Here is a 24,225-nt window from a genome sequence, read left to right as displayed (position 1 = left end):
CCTAGGCTGGGGTTTGGGGCCAGGGAATGGGAGCAGTACCCTGGGAATGACCGGAGTACAGTGGCGATCTCTTCAGTCCAGCAGGGTAGGAAGCCAGAGGCTGGGGCCCAGCAGCACTAAGGAAGGCCAAGAAACCATTGCGGGGTTATCCTGGGAAGCTTCCAGCTGGAAGTGGGATGCAGGCTGCTTCAAAAGATGAACAAGGATGACACGGACTAAGGTCTCAGTAAGAGAAAAGACTGGAGAATAAAAGAACCAGGTTGAACCAGTGGCATCTCCACGCCGGTGTCCGAACTACAGTGTCACACGCACATCTGGACCTGCCAAGCCACCGTCGGCATTTGGACAAGGACACCATGTCTGCTTACGCAGTCCGGTTCAGACAGTGATGGCGTAAACTGCGCCAGGATATGCAGTCTGGGCATCAGCCTGGAAATGCATCAGCCCCTACATCCCCATCCGCCCCTGAGGCTGGTCCTGTTTAATGACCAGGCTGGAAAAAACACCAAAGAACTCCAGGCTTCTAGGCCCCACTGCAGGGCTCCCAGGCCTTTGGGAAGGGGTGATGCTTTCCTATACATGCAAGTAACCTAAGCTTGAAGAAGCTGCAGCATCACCCCATTCCCCCTGCCCTAACACACACCCTCTGACGTCCTCTCAGAGCCCATCATCACGGAGAGGGAAAGTACTGCACGCTGGCCTTGCCAAGACAGACAGACCTGTGCCTAGGGCCAGTGGCACAGCACTGGCTGAGCACTGGCTGGGGCCGTGTATCAAGCAGCAGGAGAATGGCCACATCTAGCTGGAGAGAGTGGAACTGAGCAAATCAAGCCCCATGCCACTGAGGCAAAACACCGGAGAAAAGGAAGGGCAGAAGAGAAACACAGCTCTCAAATTCACTCCCTGTGCCCAGGCTCCAGCATGCCCGGCAACCAGCACACACAAGCACACAGACGTCTTAGGCTCTGCACACCTATGTGCACACAGACCTATCAGAGAGGAAGCACTGCCAAGTGTGGCCCAACAGAAGCCAAGATGCTAAGAAGAACCACATCCTCTGAGAAGAACTGGCCTGTGTCTGCTCAGGCCTAGAAAGTAGACCAGCTAAAAGGGACACGGAGGTACCAAGATGTCAGGGGTCTGAGCCAGGGCAGCAGGAACCTGGACACACACACACACACGTCTGTGCACACATGGCAGATGCCCTACCTTGTGGACTGCTCACCATGGTAACAGAGTGGCCCCCTCCCAGCTCCAGTTATCACCTGAAGGCTTCTGAGGTCCCCCGTGCTGTTGGGAAGCAGGTCTAACAAAGGCCCAGCTCAGACCAGCCCAGCCAGGGGGCCTTCCAGCCAAGCAGCTGACGCATGCCCGCCACGCTCCCCTGGTGAGCTCAGGGCCACCATGTCTTTTTACCCAGCCTGCCTGGCTCCACTTAGCTCAACTCCCCACAGACTCCCCAGCCGAGCTAATGAGAAACTCCCCAGCTGGCCCTGTATAAAAACGCATTTCATAAGTCTTTAAAATGCTGGGAAATTCTACATCTCTTTACTGAGACTTTCCTGTTCCTTGAAAATGTCCCCTGGTCCTCATCAAGAAGACAAGGGGAGGGGGGCAGAGCACAAAAGGTGGACAACACCCTCCAGTGCAGCCTGGAGTCACAGGGCCCAGGGGGAGCTCCCACCATGGGACACAGCAAGGAGACTCCCAGCTAGTGCCGGAGGGACAGGGTGGAATCCATGGTAAGAAGCTCAAGGAGGGGGACCATAGAGGGAAAGCGGGGAGAAAGGGGGGAGTCAATCTTGACTGCCTTGGTTTGAGAACTGAAAAGAAAATGAATCTGGGTGTGGTAGTGCCTGCCTGTCACCTCGGCCCTCGATAAGGTGACAGAGGAGGGCGCACCAGCTACAAGACCACTCCTGACAGCAGCGCAACCCACCCCACACCGGGGACCCAAAGCCTAGCACCTACGCCCCGCCTACGCCTTTAGCACAGAGCTAAGGTGGCTGGGGCGGGAGGGGGGGTCCCTGAGGTTCTGTTTACTGAGGTGGACAATGGAGTGAGTCCACTGTTACATGTTCCCTGCCTTCACCGAGGCTGAAGGTCCAGGATACAAAGGAACTTGCAAAGGCCTGGAATGTGAGTGGCATGAATGGAAATGCTGCAGGCGAGGGGAGGGGGCTACAGGATGATCTCTGTGAACCCCAGAAACAACAAATAGTCAGTACACATTCTGACGGACCAGAGTGGCCTCCAGTCTCCACACCACGAGGCCTACTCTTCTGGACATTTCCGTCGACTTACCTAGCTGCAGGAAGTGGGGGCCGACTACACCCTGCCCCGTAGCCAGAACTGGGTTATAAGCAAACAAGGAGTTCTGCATGCTTCTCCTCAAAGCCCAGAACAGGTACCCGGCTCCCAGTGCTAACCCCAAAGCCAAGCAGGTCCCTGCTCCCACATTCCCTACAACCTCCTTCCCCAACTTAGCGGGTGATGAAAAGCCTGGTCACAGGGCCTGCCAGGACTCAACCTTTGCGGGAATAAGGTCTTCACGTAGGCATTTTCCAGGTAGCCGGCAAGGTTAGACAGCTCCAGCAGGAGCCTTCCCCGACCTCGGTGCCCTGCCGCAGTGCCAACCGCTCAGTGCATCTCTGGCCTTTCTGCAAGGAAACAGCATTCTCACAGGCAGGCCTGCCATCTATGGGCGAGCTCTGAAGTTCCTGCATGAGCTTCCTGGATTCAAGTCCCTGCCCTGCTGCCTCTGGCTGTGTGACCTGCAAGCAACTGGAAGTGTCTCTGTGCCTCAATTTTTTTTTTTTAATTCATATATTCAAAGTCGATGAGATCTGACTCCAAGAGGCATCTACTATGTAGCAGTGATGGACTCTCTTAGCAAAGACAAAGAGACCAAACACCTGGCAGGAAGCTCTCCAACTTTGACCACAGGGCAGCATCCAGAGTCTGGGCCAGGACAACGACGGATTAGTGACTGTTACAAACCACAGCATGTGTGTCACTATGCCACACAGAAATCTCTTAATCTGCCAGGCAGGTCAAGGAACATTAATCAACAGGTTCACATGGCCCGCCCACCTCTAGCCCATTCAGTCAGCCCTCCAGACCCTCCTCCCTCTAAGTGCCCATGGCTCAGCCCCATGGTAGCTATGTTGGAAGAAACCTCATTGTCCCTGGATACTAGGAGAAGTCACCATCCATGACACCAGGGCTGGATAGTGTGACAGGCATGGGGACAAATAGGCAGGGGCTTGGCTTGTGACTCACAGTCTCACACTTTGAAACTTAGAATCACACACATCTTTACTAGAACTTTCCAACATTTCAAAAAGAAAGAGGAACCCTAGAGGGGGAAATGGGATCCCACCCACACTGGGATGGACAGGAAGACAGAAGGAAGGGAGGACACAGGCAGGAAGACAGGCTCAAGGCTGGAGACCTGAACACAAGCCAGTGAAATGCCCCTTGGCAAAGCTATTCCCAAAGCGCGCGCGCACACACACACACACCCTTCTTACCTGTAACCAGGCCAAGAGCGGCTGATACAAGGCATTTATATGGCCAGAACAATGATTTTCAAAACACAAGTTGTTCACAACGAAATGCCGTCCCATGTAGGACAGCTATGAGGGTGGACAAGGGGGAGCCCTCTCACACCTCGGCCAGGTGCTGAAGGAGTGTGGCTGCCATGCAGATCAGTCCAGGCACCTCACAAAGCTCAATGCCATGCTACTGTAGGACCTGAGCACTCACCCCGGAGCAGAACACAGGTGTCCAAACAGAAACTTGCACAAGGTAGCTCACGGCAGCACTGCACACAGCAGCCAAAGACGTGAGCACCCCACAAGAGTCCACCAGCAGAGGGACAGCAAGCAAAATGAGGTGTATCTAGACTGGGGATTTTATTCAGCCATAAGGGAGGAGGGGCAACACACCCTGCTCTGTGGATCACTGCGTGGGTGAAGGGACCCTGTTGGTAAATGCTCTCCCCCAGCCATGGGCACATAGAGGGAGGAGGGTCTGGAGGGCTGACTGAATGGGCTCGAGGTGGGCGGGCCATGTGAACCTATAGTCCATGTCCAGAGAAGGCAGATGTAGATGGATAGAAGGCAGCTGAGCCACTGCCCAGAACATGGAGGGGGGGGGAAGAGGACAAATAGCTATAGAGGTGCAAGGCCTCTTTAGGGGGTTACCCAATCATGACAACAGTCCCCCACATCTCTGGACATGAGGAGAGCCACAAAGGGCTTCTTCAAGTGAGTGAAATGATCTCAAAGCTGCTTCTAAAACTGAGTTGCTGTTTGTTTTTGTTTTTAATTCTACCAATTCTATTTGAAACTCAACTCTCTGTGCTGTCTTTGCAGATCTCAGATGACCTGGTAATTCCAGGCCCAGTGCTCCACAGCGCAGCCAGCAGCTGGATGACAGCTGCCTTTAGCAAGGCCTGTATCATGTCACCTATTAGTTCTGCCACCAAGAGTCTGGGGGCGGGGGGGAACACACTCATGGTCCCCAGAAGTCTAGGGGGAGAGGAGGAGCTGCGGGGGTGTCATCTAGAAGTCCTGGCAGGTAGAGGGTCTCTGGGTGAGCCATCTGGAAGTCTAGGGAGAAGTGGGGTTTGGGGCTGTGTCCCCTAAGATTCTAGAAGAGAGGCCTCTTGTGGCTGAAGGAGTTGGGGGGAGAAAGGGCTCTGGCTGTGGCTCTGAGAAGTCTTTTCCACTAGCAAAGATCTGCCGCCTTCCTAAGGAGTCCACAGATCAAGCTGGCTAGCAAGGCACCTGAGGCCGTAACACCACTGCAATCACATGCGGGATGCCCCAGGTTCTGGAGGAGAATCCACACCGAGGCAGGTGCTCAGAGGCAGAGTTTCGAAGCAGGTTCAGGACTTCTCCAGATTAAAATCTCTTATAAGATACACACGCACACCACACAGACCACACACAGCCTCCACACACTACTCACACAGAACACCATAGCCAGCATGCACCATGTATACACACAATGTATACACAGCCCCAAAGACGACACAGCCCGAGCACATCATATACGCACAATATACATATAACCCTGACACACCATACATACACACATACAATCCACACGTAACCCACAAAGGCCATATGCACACACAATACACACATAACCCAAAGATGATATACATACACAAAGCCCCACGTTACAAGCAGACACAAGCACACATAGACATACACACCCCACATATAGCCCCTATACACAGCCTCTGCATTAACACAGCCACACACACACACATCACAAGCACAGGCCCACACTCAGTGCACACACTACACACAGATCACATACACAGTCCCCACATACACGACATACCACACTCAGTACATACACACTACACACACATAACCCACATAGGCACACACAATATTCAACATCTATCACAAACAGATCACACACACACACACGCACATGCATGTCCACACTCAGACACAAACACACACTTGCCACATCCGCATGCCATACACACACCACACAAGCACACGTCACATACATACATGATACACTTCACACACACCACCACACCCCCTGAGCTTTTCGGGTGTGAGAAATCTCGGCCTGGGAGCATGCCTCACCCAGTAATGAGCTCTCACAAGCTTTAGGACCCAAACTGGGATCCCCTCTACCCAGGTCAAAGCCATCTGGGCTTGGCAACAGTCCTGTAACCCCAGCACTCACAAGGGGGAGACAAAATCTTCAGAGCAAGCTGTACACTCAGACTAATCAAAACGGAGCTCAGGGGAGAGGCTCTGCCTCAGTATATAAGGTGGAGAGCAGTTGATAAAAACACCAGACAGCAACTGTAGGCCACATGCAGAAGCACCTGAGCACCCGCGCGCGCACACACACACACACACACCTCCCCCATTCCAGGACCACAATCACATGAGAAACCAGTCATTTAAGACCCCACACTGCCAAGGCCCTGCCTCGGCTCTGAACAGAGGGCTTTCCCCAGGGTTCCCTACCTATCAGCAGCCCTGTGCTTGCCAGTCCAAAGGCAGGAGGCAGCTGCTCACCAGGTTGAAGAACACTACACAACTTCACTCCTTCCCTGCCAGGCAAGACCAGCTTCTCCTTTGTTGTCAAGGTCCCAGATCAAGAACATAAAGTGAACAGGCCGGCTGTCCCTCGGATCGCTACAGGGCCCAACTAGTTGGGGGGCAGGGCATGCCAGGGTGCCACTTCCAAGTCTACTTGGTTCTCCACCTCCCTGCTCGGTAGGGAAAGGTCAAGTTGCCTCAAGTCCCTGCTCCACAGCACTCTGGCCACCACACCACTCAGCATCGACCACCCCAGCCCATCTGGCAAATGAGAACAGCAAGTCTCAGCAGCTTGTCAACGGTAGGTGGGGGAGGAGCGGTCTGCTCCCCACAATCCCCAGTGTACCCTGTCTTACTTGCTAGTATAGCCATGTGGCACCTGAAAAGTCCTAGACAAAGAAAGCAGTTTCATCTGGACCCTTGGCCCTGTCCTCCTCGGTGGCCCATAACCATCCCACAGAAAAATGACAGTACAACCACTGGAAAGTGTCACCTCACGGAGCTATCACATGAGCCAAAGGGTAAAGTGCTCCCTGTGAACGGCACACGCTAAGTTACATGAGTAATAAATGTGTCATCACCCACGCACAAGGGCTGACTGCCACACTGCCTTCATCCTGTCCCAGGGTCAGAGCCATCTCACAAGCCGCACTCAGAGCCCTCAAGTTCTTTCATGGCCCAAGTCCAACAGAACTGGGAAGGAGGGACTAGCACATGCTCTCTTAGAAATCATCCCAGCACACCAGAAGGCAGCAGAACGGTCCACGGCTGGCTCTGCTTGTCCACTCCCTGTCCACAACAATGAGCAGGCCTAAAGTTCTCTGGAACGGTGGCCACGGGGTCCTTAGGGTCAGAGGTGGTCACAAGGATACATTCAGCTCTTGAAGAGAAACTGGGATATCTCACCACTCCCACCGCTCCTGGGATCCCAGGGACTGGCCAGCTCGCTGCGGAGTCCTGAAAATGTAGGTGGCACAGAGCACTGTGGATAGCAGCCCTGCCTCCTCCGGATCAGGAGATGCCTTGAGTGTCAGTCTGGGAACCTGACGGCCTCTCTACACCACAACCACCACCTTACCACCCCCGCACACCCTACCACAGTTTCCATCATGGGAATGAAGACAACAAACACAGAGAGGGATGGCACCTCCCTCCACTGGAGGCTTGTCAGCAGGTCCTTCTCAGGAGCCGAGTTCAACAAACACACACACCAGAAACTAAACATCCTATTTGATTGATTGATTGATTGATTGGTTGATTGATTGATTGATTTTTTTTTTTTAGATATGGTCTCTCTATATACTCCTAGCTGTCCTAGAACTCACTATGTAGACCACTTTGGCCTTCACAGAGATTCGTTTGCCTCTGCCTCCCAAGTGCTAGGATTATAAGCATGCACCACCATGCCTGGCTTGGTCTTCCTATATTTGAGTAGCCATAGGGGACATATCTCTTCAGCCAAAAAAGGCAGACAGGGCAGCACAGCCCACCTGTCCAGCACTGACCCGTGGTCTTGCCTCTGCTTCCAGAGATATGGAACACGCCCGTTACTCAGGCTTCCAACAAGTCTCCTCCATCGAGGGAGCCTCTGCCACAAAGGGCCAGCGTAACAGACCATTCACAGACATAACAAATCCCATACCCAGGTCAACCAAGACACTGCAGGCTCTACACAGCTCTAAGAGCTTCTGTGAAGGCACCGGGCTGGAAGCAGGGGGCAGGGGATCAAGGGCCAGTTCCCTACTCTCCTGTTAAAAGTCTGTTACATCCTTCACAGTTCAGTTATTTGGAAACCATCTTCAAGATTTTTGCTAGGGCACTAACAAGATGGCTCAGCAAAGAAAAACATGCCTGCCACACAAGCCTAAGATCTACTTTCAATCCCCAGAACCCACAAAAGGCATAAAACAGAGGTTTTCAATCTGTGGGTCATGACCCACAGGGTTGAACAACCTTTTCACAGGGGTCTCTAAAAACCATCAAAAAACACAGCTATTTGCATTACAATTTGTAACAGCAGCAAAACTACAGTTATAAAGCAGCAATGAAAATAATTTTATGGTTGAGGGGTCACCACAACATGAGAAACTGTATTGAAAGGTGGCAGGATTAGGAAAGTTTAGAACGACTACCTTAAAGGAAAGAACCAACTCCACAAAATTGTCCTCTGACCTCCACACATTCAACATGGCTCCATCACCACACACACACACACATACACACCGCATTAATAACAAATTTAAAAACTTGCCCAAGTATCCAAGTATTAGATGCTGTCACTCAAAATTTTTGCCAACTCAGTTTCTTCAACTAAGTGAGCTAGCCTCATAAGCCATATATGTCCACCAAGTCACAAATTAGATGTGTAATCACTGATGGTAAGTGTATGTAGACCTGAAATGTGTACCCAATATTAGCCCCTCAGTTGCCTCAGTTTGCACAATTAAATGAGAAGAGTGGATGTAATGATTATCTGATAGGACTCATCAAATGACACTCAACAGGCCTTGGACCCCATGACTCTGGAGGCAGCTATTCCGAATCCAAGGATACAGCTGGCATGATGTGGCTGAGAGGGACAAGGGAAGGAAGCCTGTCATCTGCCAGACAGAGAACCGGGGCCCAATGCAATGGGAGGCTGTGGCTGAGTGCAGAACCGCTACTCCAGAGCTCCAAGGTCCCAAGGATGGGTCTAGCCTCAGTCCTTGTGAGCTGCCACAGAGGATTACCACTTCAAAAAGTTTCACCCATCAGCTGCTTCCCCCAGCTTGCAAACAACCACAAGAACTGAAAGACCTGAGACGGAAAACCCAAGGTCCCCAATGGTCATGCCACCCAGCACCCCACAACGCCACACACCCCACAAGTCTGAGCTTGCTCCCCATCACCTCCCCCTGAAGGCATGTTCTCGGGTCTGAAAGTCCGTCTCAGGGGCGGAAGTACAGAAATCTGGTTTTCACTCCTTCGGGTTTCACTCTACTCAAGTGGCTTCTGCTCAGTTTGTTTGGCAAGGACATCAACAGCATTCAGAGAAGATGCCACGCCTGGCAGTGGGGGTACTCACCACCCACCTAACTTGCCCAGAGGATGGAACCAGGGCCCTTGGGAGGAGAAGGGTTGACTTGTCTCCACATGGAATGAATTTTACTGGCCATATGGAACAGATATACAATCGTGTTGCAAGGGGAAGTCTGGACTAGACACAGGAATGTGACAAGAAGAATACCATTTCCATAACCATCTGGGTGGCTTTCTGACTCCCTGTGCCAGTCTTCCAAGCCCCCAGCAAAGCTCCACCAGCCCCTGGGCACTTACCTGCTGCTGCCACAGAGGAATCCCAGGCCAGCGAGAAGTCCGAGGCCTCCCCCTCTTCAACTGGAAGAGAAGAAAGAAGGGCTGTGAGTTTGTAAGCTGTCCACATAGGTCATGGGGTAGGGCACAGGTCAGATGGGAGCACTGTGGGGTATTTGTAAGCCATCTGCCAGGGGACGGGGGGGTCACAAAACCTAAGCCAAGGTGGCTTTTGTTGGTGTCACAGAGATGAAACCGTGATCAGAATAAAGCACAAGGGCTAGGGCATCTTCAGCCAGTAAGGTAATGCCATGCAAGCATGACGACCTGAGTTCAGGTCCCCAGAACCCACAGAAAGCTGGACACCATAGCGCATATCTGTAATCCAGGTGTTTTTATGGCGAGACTGGAGGCAAAGACGGGAACCTTTGGAAACTCATAGGTCTGGTAGCCTATGGACACACTGGCAAACAAGAGATCCTACCTCAAACAAATTAAAAGACAAGGGCCAAGATTGTCCGCTGTCCTCCATGTACACATAAACACACACACACACACACACACAGAGAGAGATTATAAATAATAAAAAAGCATCACACGTAAACGCCAAAGTACTGTCTCTGTTTCCACAGCCCTGCATTCTGGCAGACATCACTAATCAATCACAGCGCTGCCTCCAGACAGACATATCAGAATCCTTTTCTATTCAGTACTACAGCATTAGTACATAGTTTCCACTCAGGAGCAAAACATCTGCCACCCCCCAAAATGAGGCAAAGCTCAGAACAGTCCCTAATCTTGCAGGCATTTTTCCCTACCAAAGGCCACATTGCCTACCGCTGAGATACAAAGGCTACCTTGATAATAGAAAGGAACAGATACGGCGGCTCTTGGAGGCTGGGAAGATTCAACGCACCATTCTGTGTGTTGGAGCCATAACCTGCAGACGGACGGCCCTCGGGACACACAAAGGCCTGCTTTCCCCAGGCCAGCAGACAGAATCACTGCAGCTCATTGGCTGGCAACATGGCAGGGAAACTCACCTTCCCCCACCTCAGCCTGGACCCCACAGAATGAGGCTTGACAGGGATGGAGTCTCCCCTACCCCAGACCCCAGCACTTGAGACCAGGCTGGTGGGGACCAGGGAGAAACACTATACGGCATAATAGCACTCTCGCCCTGGACTCAGGCCCAGTCTGGAGCACATAATAATATTAAAGCTGGGTTATGGACTTTGTAAATGGAACTTTGTTTAAGCCAAAAACGTGCACACATGTTTTTCAGATTTAACAGGCCCTGCAGCTCTGCGCATGTGTAAGCTGAAGGGACCTGAGCTGCCCACCTCTCAGTCCTCGACACTGGAATAGCTGGGTGCCCCCTGTGAGACAAACACTCCCCTTGGCTAAGGAGCACCAAAAGTCTCAGCGTTAATGAGAGCCTGTGCCGAGTTTAGGCCCCCACTCCGGGTGGTCCATGAAGAATGGGGTCCTCTAGAAACCAGGGCACCGAGGGCATGTCTAGAATCCTAGGTAGCTCGAAGGCAGTGAGGCAGTATGCTGAGGGAGAGGGCTGGCTGTGGTCAGAACCTGGCCCTGGGCCTCACTAGCTGTGTGATCTTGAGCCCTGCACTCAAGTCCACTCAAGGCTGTGAATTCACAAGAAGAGCTAGCATGAGCCATAAGACAAAGCACATGTGAACTTATCTCCCATTTTGTACCCTGTGAGGGGCAAGGGATCAAGGACTGCTCTGTCCTGGAGACAAGCGACTGTGGAGTTAGGAGGAGAGTGGTCCAGTGCAGCCGGTGAGGAAGGTCAGAGTTCATAGGTCATGGTGCAGACTTCCTCCAGCATGTACAGTGGCCCTGACCACGGCCCTCTCAGTGAGGGACGCATATGCCATCTGGCCTTGTGCCTGGAACATGAATGTGTTTTCCCACAGCTGCTGGCATGCAACACCCCCCCCCCCCCGACAGCTCTGGCCCACATTCTGTCCTTTGAAGGTATGAGCATATGGCCTTTATATATTCTTGATGAGAAAAAGAAACGCCCTGCCCCATCCCACTCAAGGCTCTTCATTGTCCGAAGCTATGACAATGAAGAGGGTTTCCTACCTGACCAGGCTCTGCAGCCCAGTTGGAGTTCCCAACATGACCAACAAGGACAGCAGGCACAGAAAAGAAACTATACCAGGTGCTGACTATGAGAAATAGGAGATTGCTCTGGGGGCCCAAAAGGCCGCACACTGGGAGCCCCATATCTTTACCCTGGAATTCTGCTGCAGAGGCACAAAGAACCCAGGAGTGTGAAGCATGCTGGGGATGACCAGTCAACGAAGGCCAGAGCTTAGCAGCATACCACGGCATCTACCCACCATCCAGGGGCGGTGCTCCATTTCAGAGCCAATCAGCAGATGTCCAGGATCCTGTGTCCAAGAGCATGAGTACAACACAGAGACTATGGGACACAGGAACACTGGACTTGCCCGGGGTCGAATGTCAGACAGCTAGGCCAGCCTTTCCTCACTCAAGTGTACCAAGTCCATAAAGAGCTTGTGCCTCATCTCCCTCACTGCTCAGCTCTCCATAGCCTTGTCCCCACTAAGTGGTCCACCTCCCATGTCTTGGGCTTTCGTCTACCTCATTACAGGGCATACACCTGCCATCTTGTCACTGCTAATGCCAAAGCCTAACTCAATGTCAACAGCAGAAAACACAAATGAATGAATAAGTAAGCAAGGCATGGCCCCCACAGAATGAGCACCCCTCACCCAGCCTGCTGGAACAGAGCTCTGCTCTGAACCAGGCTTTGGTAGGACACCCCCAGGCACACACCTGCCCCTGCAGGGCAGGCTCACCCCACATGGCTTGGCCTCAGCAGGTGGAAGGTATGTTGGACTTACAGCTGCCCTGGAATAAAGAGGTGGGGAGCCTGTAAGCACTGTCCTCACTCAGGGCCTGGACTATGGCCACCAGGGACGGCCCTTCCACAGAGAACCCAAGAGCGTCTACTCAGAGAAGGTGGAACAGTCCCCTCTGACATTTTAGGAGATTCCAGCACTGTGTGCAGACCAGAATTCTTAGTAATGGGGGAAAAGGGGACTGAAGGGGACCAGGAGGCCTAGAGAAGGCATTTGTCTGGTGGCAGCAATTCAAAGATAGCTCTGACTAGTGCCTCCACGAACACTAATAAGGATTCTGAGACTCTGTAAAGGCTTCAAACATCAGAAGCCCACATTCCTTCTCAACTGTGGGATTGATAGCTAACTGACCCATGGGAATGGGTGAGTCCCACCAAATGCTGTCTCCATAATTTTTCTTCCGGGATATGCAAAGTCTTTTCCATGAACCATGATTGGATTTGCAGCTCCAGAGGTACCAGGCAGACCCAGGGCCTTGTGTGCTGGCCTCTGAGCTACAGATCTCAATGGCAGATCAGTGCATTAAACTAGGTGTGAGCCTCTTGCTCCTGGCTGTAAAGCAGTGTCCTCGACCAGAGGGAAAGGCCTCCCAAACACCTCACTGAGGAAGAAGACACTGGAGACAGAAAAAAGGTGCAGAAAGTGGGGCAGAGGTGAGGAGAAAGAAAAGCACCCTCTGGCCTAGCAGCCTGCTAACTCAACAGGGCGTTCCCTCCCTCGGAGCTGTGGCAAAGTCAGCAGGACCTGTGTTGTCATAGGCAGGAGAGCTGCGGGGGATGACGCGCTGCAGACAAGCTCTAAGGCGATGGCCTCAAGAAGGGAAGGAGCAAAGGGAAAGGCTGCCTGAGCCAGAGCCCCCTCTGAGCTCCAGAACCCACCCAGACCAGTGCTCCCGAGGAGCCCAGAGTCAGGTGTTTAGCTTCTAAATACCTACGCATTGGGCATTTCTTCTTTGGAAAGGATCATTTTCACCAAAAATCATCTGGGAAAATTTTCTCCCCACAACCACCTGCCGACAAAGTCAAGAACTTCTGTACTCTTTGGAGTTTGTTTGTTTGTTTGTTTGTTTGTTTGTTTTACTCTGGGTTATGTCTCTGAGAGTCTTAGTAGACTCTCGTAAGTTCCCCTGGACCTTGGGACACACACACACCTTTGCAATGAAGCCGGGCTCACCTTGGCCCCAAAGAGACTCTTGAAAGTCCCCCTATGCCACAGGAAGTGGTAAGCCAGGCAAGCTCATCTTTAGAGAAGCCATGTCACCCCCACCAAGTTAGGCACCAAGAAGTTACCCTAAAGCCCAGAGACGGCCAAGCATAAAGGAGAGCCTAGCTGCTCGAGGAATGAAAAACACACAGGGCTGAGGTGGGCTCAGAGATTGGACACCAGGAAAGAACATGGGAGGCCTGAGGCTGGTCTCCAGTGCCACATAAATAAACAAACACGGACAGGGCAGTGGCCTACTGTGTGTATGTGTGTAGAGGGGCAGGCCGGGCCTTGTCCAAAAAAAAATAAAGAAAAAGCAAAGGTAGTAGAAGAAAGCTAAAATACAAAAGCTATTGTGTTCACCAAGAGGTGTATCCTGGCGCAGGGCTGTGAATGCCCAGGGAAGAGTATGTATTCCTCTACAGAAAAGCATGCTGGATTCCTTGTCCAAATTGCACAGAAGCGCTGGAAGGCAGAGCCCAGCCTGTGGTCACTCCTGAAATTGAGCTTCCGGGAAAGATGACCACGTTCAAGAACAAAACAAGCACCCAGCACAGCTGAAGCTCCCTCCAGACTCCTCTCCAAGCCCCTCGGCACCAGCTAGGTTCTCAGGGAAGCCTAGAAACAGCATGACTGAGACTCCCAACCTGGGACCCCATGTTCCCTCTCGGGTCATTTGCTAAGATGAGGACAACTAGGCAGACACAGCAGTACATACCTGCCATCCCAGCCTCTAGGAGGCCCAGACAGGAGAACCAGAAGCTAGCCCACAGCCATGGGGGAGGGAGTGGGGAAGGAGGCTCATTCACAATCTTAATGGCAAGACAGGAGGACCAGCAATGTCCTAAACTGAGGCTAAGTGGCAGCCGGGACTCTGGGTCCCTCTCAGGCCTCTCTGCCACACCCCCAGGACCAGCACCTCACAATAAAGCAGCTGAGTCTATATAAATTCTCCAAGCATGGTCAGTATCAGCTTACTTACATACATACATACACACACACACACACACACACACACACACACACACACACAGCCTCACTGGGGGCAGAAAAGAAGCAGCAGGCTGCCGATGGGACAGAAAAACCCTACCTGCCCACTCCCTCAGCTCACCCTACCTACCATACCCCTACTTGCTTATAAGCAACTGTAAAATATGTAAACAGAGAGTTCACGAGCCCCTGCCTTTTTCTCACTGCTTCCTAGAATTAGCATGTTTTCTTTTTATAAAAGTTGCCTGCAAAAGTGTACCGTGTATACTACATGTATACAGTGTATAAAATGAGGAAATTGAACCATTAAAAAAAAAATCACTGGAACTAGAAGAGCAACTTTTCAGGCACAAAACCCATTGTTACAACTTTGCAGAAGGCTGGAGCAGCTTGGGTAACTGAAGGAGGCAGCCGCTTCTGCAGGATTCCTGCCTCAGCGTGAGTGTACACAGCCAACATCTTTCCCCATCAAATCCGAGACCATCGCTACTGATGACCCTCTGAGTCCTACCGCAGGAGGCTTGGGGACTAATTTAACCAGTCCCCTGGTGCTGGATGCCCAGCCTGCCTCCAGCTGTTCCCTACCACCAGTGTCTAGGCTGCATCACACACTCACAAACATCACACCTGGCCATAGACTGTACAGTGATTTTTCTTAAGATTAGTTCTCGGAAGCCGAGTTTCTAGAACAAAGACTCAGCCCCGTTGGAGCTATAAAGACACACTGTCAATTTGTTTGACTTTCTCTAACCCTTGAAGCAAGGTACAGTATGTAAGTGACCAGAAAAAGGATTGGGCTTTGACCTTTGACCCCTCCACTATGAACTTTGCCTCAGGTTTCATCTTCCCAACTGTCCTAAGATGTAAGTTCCCAATTCACCAATGAGGAAAACAGATGCAGTTTGGTTAGCCACATCATACAAGCACTGGCGTCTTATATTTGAAGCGGGGCCTATCCTCATAGGACAAAGCTTGCCTCCCAGCTGAGCTGTAGCTTCCTCTCCGCACAAGTGTGGGGAGTTACTATCTGAGCCTCCCAGAAGGTCTGCACCTTCCCAGAAAGACAGAGGCTGATTGAGAAGGTGGAGCCGAGACTCCGCTGTGCCAAGCCTTACAGACATGGTGCTCTGAGGGCTGGCCTTGAGTATGCTGGAAAGTCAATTACAAGCTCTCCCTCTTGCTTACAGTGTGACCTCTAGCAATGACTCTACCTCTTTCAGTCTTAATTTCCACATCGTAAAGTGAGGGCAGTAAAACTCCCATTCATTTTGAAGACAAAGAGAAACAACCCAGGCAAGAAGTTTGGCTTAGTGTCCCCAGAGAATGGGTGACACTAAGCAGAATCACTCTTTGTTCTTTGTCTCTGGGGAGCAGCCTGCACAGGCCCTGATGGCTGCCCTCCTGTCTACCCAGGTCTTCTGGATGTATGCCGTCATCCTTCTGTGTTCTCACTGCACACAGAAACATGCATTCGTGATATAACATGACTGCATTGTTTTGAGAAGAACATGGGGGTCTCTCCTGCTAGCTGCTCCACTCTGAAAAAGAATAACATGGGGTGTCTCTCTTGCTTAAACAGTGTGAAGGCATTAGAAGTATATGGAGGGGCCACAGGCTATCCTCAAACAGGGCTGCAGGGAGATGCCAATTGTGAGGCGGGCAAGGCAAGGACCAGGACTACACAGATCCAAGCACATTGGGGGAACCCAGCCCCTCATGCAGGATGGAGGCAACCTGTACTCACTCCCAACTGTGGCTGTTCAGGGCAAAAACCAAGAAGGGTGGAATCCCACTCTCTTTTTCTTTTTACTACTTCTGTTTGAAGGAAAGCATCATAAAGTAGAAACTAGTACGTTTTTATGAGCCCTTAACAACTTGGCCTCTGTGCTAACATACCATGAATGAATGTCTAAGCCTTGTTATACATGTGGTTTATTTTAAACACCCACAAAGAGGAAACTGAGGCTCTGATTGGAAACTGATGTGCACACACACACACAGGATGGTGCACACTCACAGGAGCACGTGGGGTAGGAAGCAATTTTTAGTGATTGGGGCATACAGAACTCTCTCTCTCTCTCTCTCTCTCTCTCTCTCTCTCTCTCTCTCTCTCTCCCTCTCCTGCCCCCTTCTCCAACTGTGTGGTGAAAAGTACCTAATATAAAGCGTCACAGTCCGACAACTTTGGAAAGTGTAGGACACTAGTGCTGACCACACGCATGCTGCTCTTCCATCCCTCCTGCAGGGGGGCACCCTACGTCTCCCACAGAACTCATTTCCATGTCCCCAGGGTAGAAGAAGTTGGTATTTTTCCTAAGTCTGATTTGGCAGGGGGACATTTCATGGGCACGAGTTGTTATGCCCCCTCCCCACTCTGCCCCTTTGTGCATCCCCAGTGACTTCCATGCCCGTGGAAGGACCTCCAGGGTCCCAGCTTCCCCATCTGCCAGCTGCTAGGCAAGGCTTCCCCGACTCAAGCTTGCACAGGGTCCCTGAAAAGCTTCGCTACACCCAGCACCCATGCCAGGGGGGGAAAAGGGCACACACTTCCCAGCAGTGACAGCCTTACAGCAGACAACTCCTAGGGGATGGGTATTTCCCACACTTCCACCAAGCATAGGCACGCGCAAAATCGCATGTGCATGCATGCGTGAACACACACACAGTTATGTTACAGTGCTGTTCTGCTTCCACACTCCCTTCATCACACATTGCTTAGTTTCCCTTCACACACTGGCTGCATTAGTAACCCACTTTTCTAATTCATTCGTCCTTCCTTCCTTCCTTCCTCCCTTCCTTCCTTTCTTTCTTTCTTTCTTTCCTTCTTTCTTTCTTTTTTTCTTTCGGCAGGGTTTCTCTGTGTAGCCTTGGCTGTCCTGAAACTCACTCTGTAGACCAGGCTGGCCTGGAACTCACAGAGATCATGCCTCTGCCTCCCGAGTGCTGGGATTAAAAGCACGCACCACCACTGCCTGGCCACTCTAATACTACTTAGAACAGACATAAAAAGCAATGTTTTCCTGAGCGGGTGTGGAAGCATATGAGCCAAAACCTCTGGAGACTGAAGCAGAATTGACAAGAATTCAAGGCTAGCCTTGGCTACAAAGCAAGTTCAAAGTCAGACTGCGCTACATGAGCTCTTAAACTAAAAAAGAAAGAGAGAGAGAGAGAGAAAGAAAGAAAGAAAGAAAGAAAGAAAGAAAGAAAGAAAGAAAGAAAGGGTTCCCCTAGCCAATAACAGAATGAATGTGAATCAAACTGATGGGCATGAATGTAAATACAAATTCAAAGCCTGAAGATCTGGGCATTTCACAGATGTGGAGAACAGTGTGGCTGTCAGCCGTGCTTTATGGAGTGCAAGGGCCCACCATCCAATCTAAACAAAGTGACAGCCAACTGCTGTAAAGCAGGGGCAGTGCTGGGCAGGGAGGTGGGAACACGGTCATCCAAAAATGAAAGAAGACAGATACATTTGGTCCTCTTTCCACTCCAGGGCTGGGTACTCAGCTCAGGGACACAGGCCCATCTCACAGACTGTGCGTCCCATCTGGGCTGGACCGAGGAGACTGGGCCTCAGGAAAGCTCATGGGAAACCCAGAAAAAGCAAGACCTCAGGAGTCTGTGGATGGGGAAGAATGATGCTGGAGGAAAGACGCCTGCAGCCCTCCTAGAGTCTTGAGGCCGCACAGTCCTGAGAGAGCCTGACACTGGGTAAGGGGCACACAGTACCCCTATACCCCAACCATGTTTGTCTCAGGTCCCACAGCCCCGAAAGACCCAAAATGTGCCAGATGTGGGCCGCCAAGAGAGACCAAGTTCATTTCTCTTGTGTCCTCTGATAATACTTGGCTGTGTTTATTTAACTTTCAGCTTTGGACAGCAGAGAGAAGGAACAGGAAAATCAGCTTGGCTCCCTTCAAAACATAGCAGCCCACACATCAAGAGAAGACACCCACACAGACTCTCCCCTCCACCCTCCAAGAAGACATCTGGCCCACTGCTGGCAGGGAAGCCCTTGGGGATGGGGGAAGGCTGCAGTTCATCCACACAGTGCCTGGTGGCCTCCGGCCAGAGTCTCAGGCACTCCTCCCCATCAGCCCCAGCCTCTGAGAGTTTTAGGTGACCAGCTATAGGGGAACCAAGATATATGACAGAGCCTGAAGGAAGAGAGTGGACTGCAGGGGAAAGGGAGAGTCACATGACAGGGCTGCCTTCCCCACCCTCGGCAGTATGCCAGGCTTCCTGTAAGCAGAGGGGGCTCTCTGGGCGGGCTGTCCAGCCTAGAAAAGCCCTTCTCCCTGTACTTTTCCTCTAGGTTTGGTGCTCTATCCCCAAGGCATCTGAAGCATGCTCCCCAGGCTCAGGACAAAGACATCAGTGATGGGAGCTGGAGTGTCCACACAAGACCACCCAGCAGGACTCAGGGGACAGAAAGGGTTTCTGCACTGCCATAGGCCTATAAGCTCTCCCGGAATGGCAGGACACAGCCTTCCATCCAGACCTGACAGTCACAGAGCCCATGTCCTACACTCTTCCTACCCCACCCTCTAAGGCGATATCCCCCTGCACTGGCTCTCACCTCGTTCCTAGTCCCTCAGCACTCAGGCTCAGCCACCTTGGGAAGCAAATACGGAAGTAGGCACAGTGTCCACAGGGGCAGAGGCAGAGAGAAGAACCGTTATAGAAGAAAGCCATGGCTTCAGTGCTCCTCATTCCAAGAAGTACAAGAGAAGGCCTGTACAGCAGAAGTTAAGGCCTGGTGACCCGGCCCCAACACATCCTGCTCCCCAGCCTGGCATGCCCCAGTCTCTGATTCTTGTTCATCCTTTGGCAGGGAAGCACACTGGGAATGTCTGGCCCGTTCAGGACTCATGGTCGGGACTTTAATATCACAGAGCACAAGGCTGGGAGTTAGACAAGCATAGCCTCTGACACCAACAACTGTGGGTACTTGGCTTGCAGCCCACCTCTCTATTCCTCCATTTTCTAGACAAGGTCAAACGGGGGCCATACTAGGACTGACCCGAAGAGTTCTTGTGAGGAGGTAACTGGGTTCTGAGGTGGCAGTGCACAGCGAAAAGGCCTAATGAAGGATGACAGGAGGCGGGAGAGCAGCCGGTCTCAGCAAATGCCACCAAGTGAGCAAACATAGCAAACACAGTCACCTATTCTCCTCTCCAGGAAGAACTACACTTGATTCTTCAGAGTGCTGGGTCAGGATGGACAGTATCATGGGTCACATCACATGTCGTGTGTCACATGTCACAAAGACTGGTGTACTTGCTAGGGTCACACATATGTCCAGCTCAGCCTTGGCTCCAGGGTCAGGACCAGGCTCTTGGTATATTCCTTCAGGGTACTGCTTCTTGACATGCACCAGGTGTCATAGAGTCTGGTTTGAAGATTATGGGGCAGAGGCAGGATGCCAACAGTCTAATACAGTCACTTCCAAAATTCCTCTGATGATGCCAAGGCCAGCAACAACCAGCCCCCTCGGGTCCCAAGATCCCCTGGAGTGGAAAAGTTGTCCTGCCCCCATTCTTGCCCTGCCAAGACCATGCCACAGCCACAAGAAGAGCACCAACGAGACCTCAGAGCTCCTCTCCCAGCCCTGGGACCAACCCAATGGGCCTAAGGATGGACTCCAACTGATCTGCTGTGCCAGGTGCCCTATCTAGCTCCTACCAGGAGGGCAGAATCCACCAGGCCTGCCATGAACTCCCCCAGCCTGGCAGCCATATTTCCCCTGCCTGGAAGACAGCCCTGAAAACACACCTGCAAGCTAGGAGATACCTGGGCAGTTGTCTGTGGCACATGCAATCCCCCAAGCCGATTTCTCTCCCCAGACCTGAAAGGTAGGACCAGTTAGTCTGACAGAAAGCCAGCAGATTGGGGTTTTTAGTCCTAGTAGCTATGCCAGTCAGACCAGCTTGGTGCAAGAAAGCACTCAAGACTTGCCACAAAACAGCCTTGGGTGATGCTGAGATCACTAAGATAAGATCATTTTGGATATTAGCTCATTCAATCCTCACCTTCACCAGCCCAGCCAGGCAGCCAGACAGCAAAGCCCATGTCACAGGACATCACAGAGCAGGTCAGAGGTCACCCAACCACAGACTGGAAGGGCAGAACAGACTAGCCCTGGCTGCAGAGACCAGACTCTCCTGTAGCTGCAACCACGCTTGCTGTGATGTTTCACTGAAGCTTCTGACACTCCTCTCTATCCGAGGCCGGTGCCCGTCAGCCCTCTTCCTCTGCCACCAGCGCCTTCCCCAGAGACTACGGCTGTAGGAGATGCTTTTCTTACCATCCCAGCTGACCCCCTCAGTGACAGAGGCCCCATCTGATCTCATTACTCATGACGCTACCCCAGGCTCCTGTACAAACAGAGCCTCACTCCCCTCTGGTTCCCCTAAACCTTTCTCAGCGACTTGTGCAGCCAAGACACCCCGTGGCCAAGATGCCAAGCATTAGGTTTGTGTAGGGTAAGCCTCAGCTTCTTGTCTCTGCTAGCATACTTGCAGCCCAGACTCACCTTCCAGGACAGCACTTGAAAACACACCTTCCACTAGCTAGGAGATACCTGGGCAGCTGTGTCTGTTGTTCTGAATTCATCCAAGGCTCTTTGTTTCTTTGCCTTTTTAAATCTTCAAGATTGCAGGGAAAACATTTAAATACAGGTGCACCCGTAGAGAAAGACAGCTGACACACAGAACGGCCTGCCAGAAGCAGGGTTTGTGGATAAGAACACGTCCACATGAGCTTACACCTCTCCTTCTCAACATAAGGCACTTAGTGGTCTTTGGCCCTCTGATTGCAGGGCAAGGCTGTAAAGAGCAGCTGTAGGAAGTCCACAGGCCCACAGGGATGTGCCCAAGGAAGGGTGCCCGGGTAGATGAGGTCCTGGAACCATGTCTCAGAAACAGAGCTGAGGAAGAGCGGCATTACCCCAGTGGGACAGGCTCAGGAGGGCCCAGAGCTGTCTTCAGGATTCTGAGAGGCTGTCACTGGGAAAGAGGAGATGAGCTTGCTGTATGGCCTCAAGGGGTCAATTGCCAGGACCAAGCAGCGGAATTCTGGACAAGAGAGTTTCAAAAAGGAACGGAGGATTCAATCAGCAAAGGCCACTTGAAGAAAGATAAAAGTGGGAGGTGGCAAGGCTCCTGGCATGGAAGGGGATGAAGCAAAGCCCCCTGGAACTTCCAAGGACTGCAGAGAAGGCAGCTTGAGCTGAGAGGAACAAATGGATTTTGAAAGACTCACCCCAGCCTGCTCAAGCACCCTTCCCCATTGAGCCTGGGCCGGATAGGTTCTCCCAGGGATCCAGAACCCAAACACTTTTGTGGACTATAAATGAGTGCCCCTCCAACACACACCTGGGCCACTGTGGTCAAACAAAAAGTCACAGGGCAAGTGAGGCCCCCACCTCAGACACAGAAAAAGCTCCTCAGGAATGAGAGGAGCCACCATACATAAGGGAACAGAGTGGGTCAAAGGTGACTTGAAGCTCTGCCCCAATTTGGGGCTGCAGCTGGCTTCCCAGCCCTCTGGGAGATTTTGTCAGCTGCCCAGGGGCCCCCACCTGACTGGCCTGCCTCAGCCACCCACACTGAAACCCCCGCTCTAAGGAACAGGGCAGCCAGCCAGAGGCTGGGGGAAGGTCACAGCCTGTGGAGGAGATTCTGTTCCACATGACACAGGAAGGAGAGCCATTTGCTCAGATGGGGTGAGCACCACAGGGGGTAAAGCAGACCGCTGGCCTGTGTTCTCCTCTCTCTCCCCGCTTGCACCTATAAGCCTGCAGCTAGAGCAGACCTTCATTTGGTGACACAGTCAAGTGGCTTCACAGTATGGTTTCCCAGAACTTAGTCACCAAAGACTGGCAGCTGTCTGTCTCAGAGATGTACTGAGAGAAACCAAACTGATACGTGCTGAGTAAGTTTTCTCTAAATTTGCCCTAGTATGGAGGTATGTTGCACAACATGGCAAATTGTGTGGTACAGTAAATTGAAGTCTTGGGATTGGAAATGCAATCTGAGGAAACAGGTCTCCAAGAACCCAGGAGTAACCCCAGGCTTGTCTGTAGTGTGTCACAGGGGCTGTGCTGCCCAGGCTTCTTCCAGAAAATATCAAACAAACACCCAGGACTCAGCAGCAAAAGGCACTCACCATGCAAGCCTGAAGACCTGAGTTCAATCCTCAGAACCCACATAAAAGTGAAGGAGGAAAACAACCCCACAAAGTTGTTCTAAATATATATTTAGAACACGCCAGGAGAGGGCACCAGATCTCATTGTAGATAGTTGTGAGCCACTGTGTGGTTGCTGGGACTTGAACTCAGGACCTTTGAAATAGCAGCCAGTGCTCGTAACCTCTGAGCATCTCTCCAGCCCCCACAAAGTTGTTCTTTGACCTCCATGTGTCCAGTGATATATGCCTACTCCATACACATATATAATGAATTATTATTAAAAAAAAAAAAAAAGACATAGCAATTCAAATCCAAAGGGGCCATGGCACTGTGACTACCATTCTTGAGCACAAGGCTCGGCAAGGTCTAGCCCTAGGAAATAGAACATGGGTCAACTCAAGAAGAAGCCAGGTTCCTGAGTTTGTCCTATTGCTAGGCACCCTGAACTTCCCTGCACACAAAGAATCAGCATTGGTAGCAAACTGGCTCAGGATGGGCTGTGAAAAAGGCAGAGGGCTGCATGGTTTGGGGACAGAGGGATACGTCTTTCCTTCCATGAATTGCTCTATAACCATACAACAGAAATAGTAAATAGAGGGGCAATGTGTAGCTGGGGCTGGGGCTAATTTAGTATGTTATGCACTCATTGGCAATAGTTTTGAATCCACCTCAAACCACCAGTGTACCCATGATGAGTTTGGGGCACAATATTGTGCCACTCATTCAGATCTGGCCTTCTTGGGCTGAGGGATAGGTGAGATGGCCTCTCTGTGTCCCTTTACCTATGTATGCTAGACACTGGTGGAGCTCCACCTAGGACCCACCCATCCTAACAGCCTAAATGTTGTGTCTTGGGGAATTCAACCCTACAGCCCAAAGCTGACCAAATGGACCACATTCCAGTCACCCCCAGGCACCCTGAACTCTGGGATTCTCCAAGATGGCACAACAACCCAAGGACCAGCAGCAGTGAGGCAACCCATCAGCCTCCAGATGCCACGGACCAGCCCTGCTAACAGCACTCCACCTCCTATCCATGCAGTGTTCACTGGATTCAGCCTTCCCAACACAGCTGAAAGCCTCACTCTTCCCAGATACCCTCCCCTCCTCCAGTGGAGCCTCTCAAGTGAGGGTGTAAGTGAGGCCTCACCCCCAGTCAAAGGCCCAATCCTCCTTACTCCACTAGTTTCCCTCAGTTTCTTCTCTTGTTCATTCTCTTATCCTCCCATGAAATTCCCCTTTAGCTTACGCTGTCCAGTGTTTACTTATATCAAGAGCAGCCACTATATCTTAGTAACAGGAAAGCTATGCAGAAGCTAGGACAGTAAGTTGTGCCCATCAGATAGTCCCACCCTCATCCCCTACTCAAGAAAGGACCAGTGCTCTCAAGGCAAGGTGGGACACACACACACATGCATATGTCAGGAGGTGCCCACATCGACTACCCAGAGGAAACTGGAGGAAGCAAAAAAAAAAAAAAAAAAAAAAAAAAAAAAAACGGCTCATTCCTGAAAGGCACCATTGGGACTGGTGAGAGATCCACACT

At 51.6% G+C, this 24,225-nt stretch overlaps 1 protein-coding gene across 1 annotated transcript in view; it reads right to left on the bottom strand.

Annotated features, from left to right (window-relative positions):
- Znf423 (zinc finger protein 423) overlaps positions 1-24,225 on the bottom strand; it is a 288,102-nt gene that overhangs the window by 226,317 nt on the left and 37,560 nt on the right. The window contains exon 2 of the mRNA XM_021656686.2: positions 9,402-9,461. Coding sequence (XP_021512361.2) covers positions 9,402-9,461 — 60 coding nt within the window. The remainder of the gene's footprint in view (positions 1-9,401; positions 9,462-24,225) is intronic.

Source organism: Meriones unguiculatus, chromosome 10 (genome assembly GCF_030254825.1).
Source record: "Meriones unguiculatus strain TT.TT164.6M chromosome 10, Bangor_MerUng_6.1, whole genome shotgun sequence".
NCBI classification, from domain to species: Eukaryota; Metazoa; Chordata; class Mammalia; order Rodentia; family Muridae; genus Meriones; species Meriones unguiculatus.
This window is presented reverse-complemented; position numbering and strand designations above follow the sequence as displayed.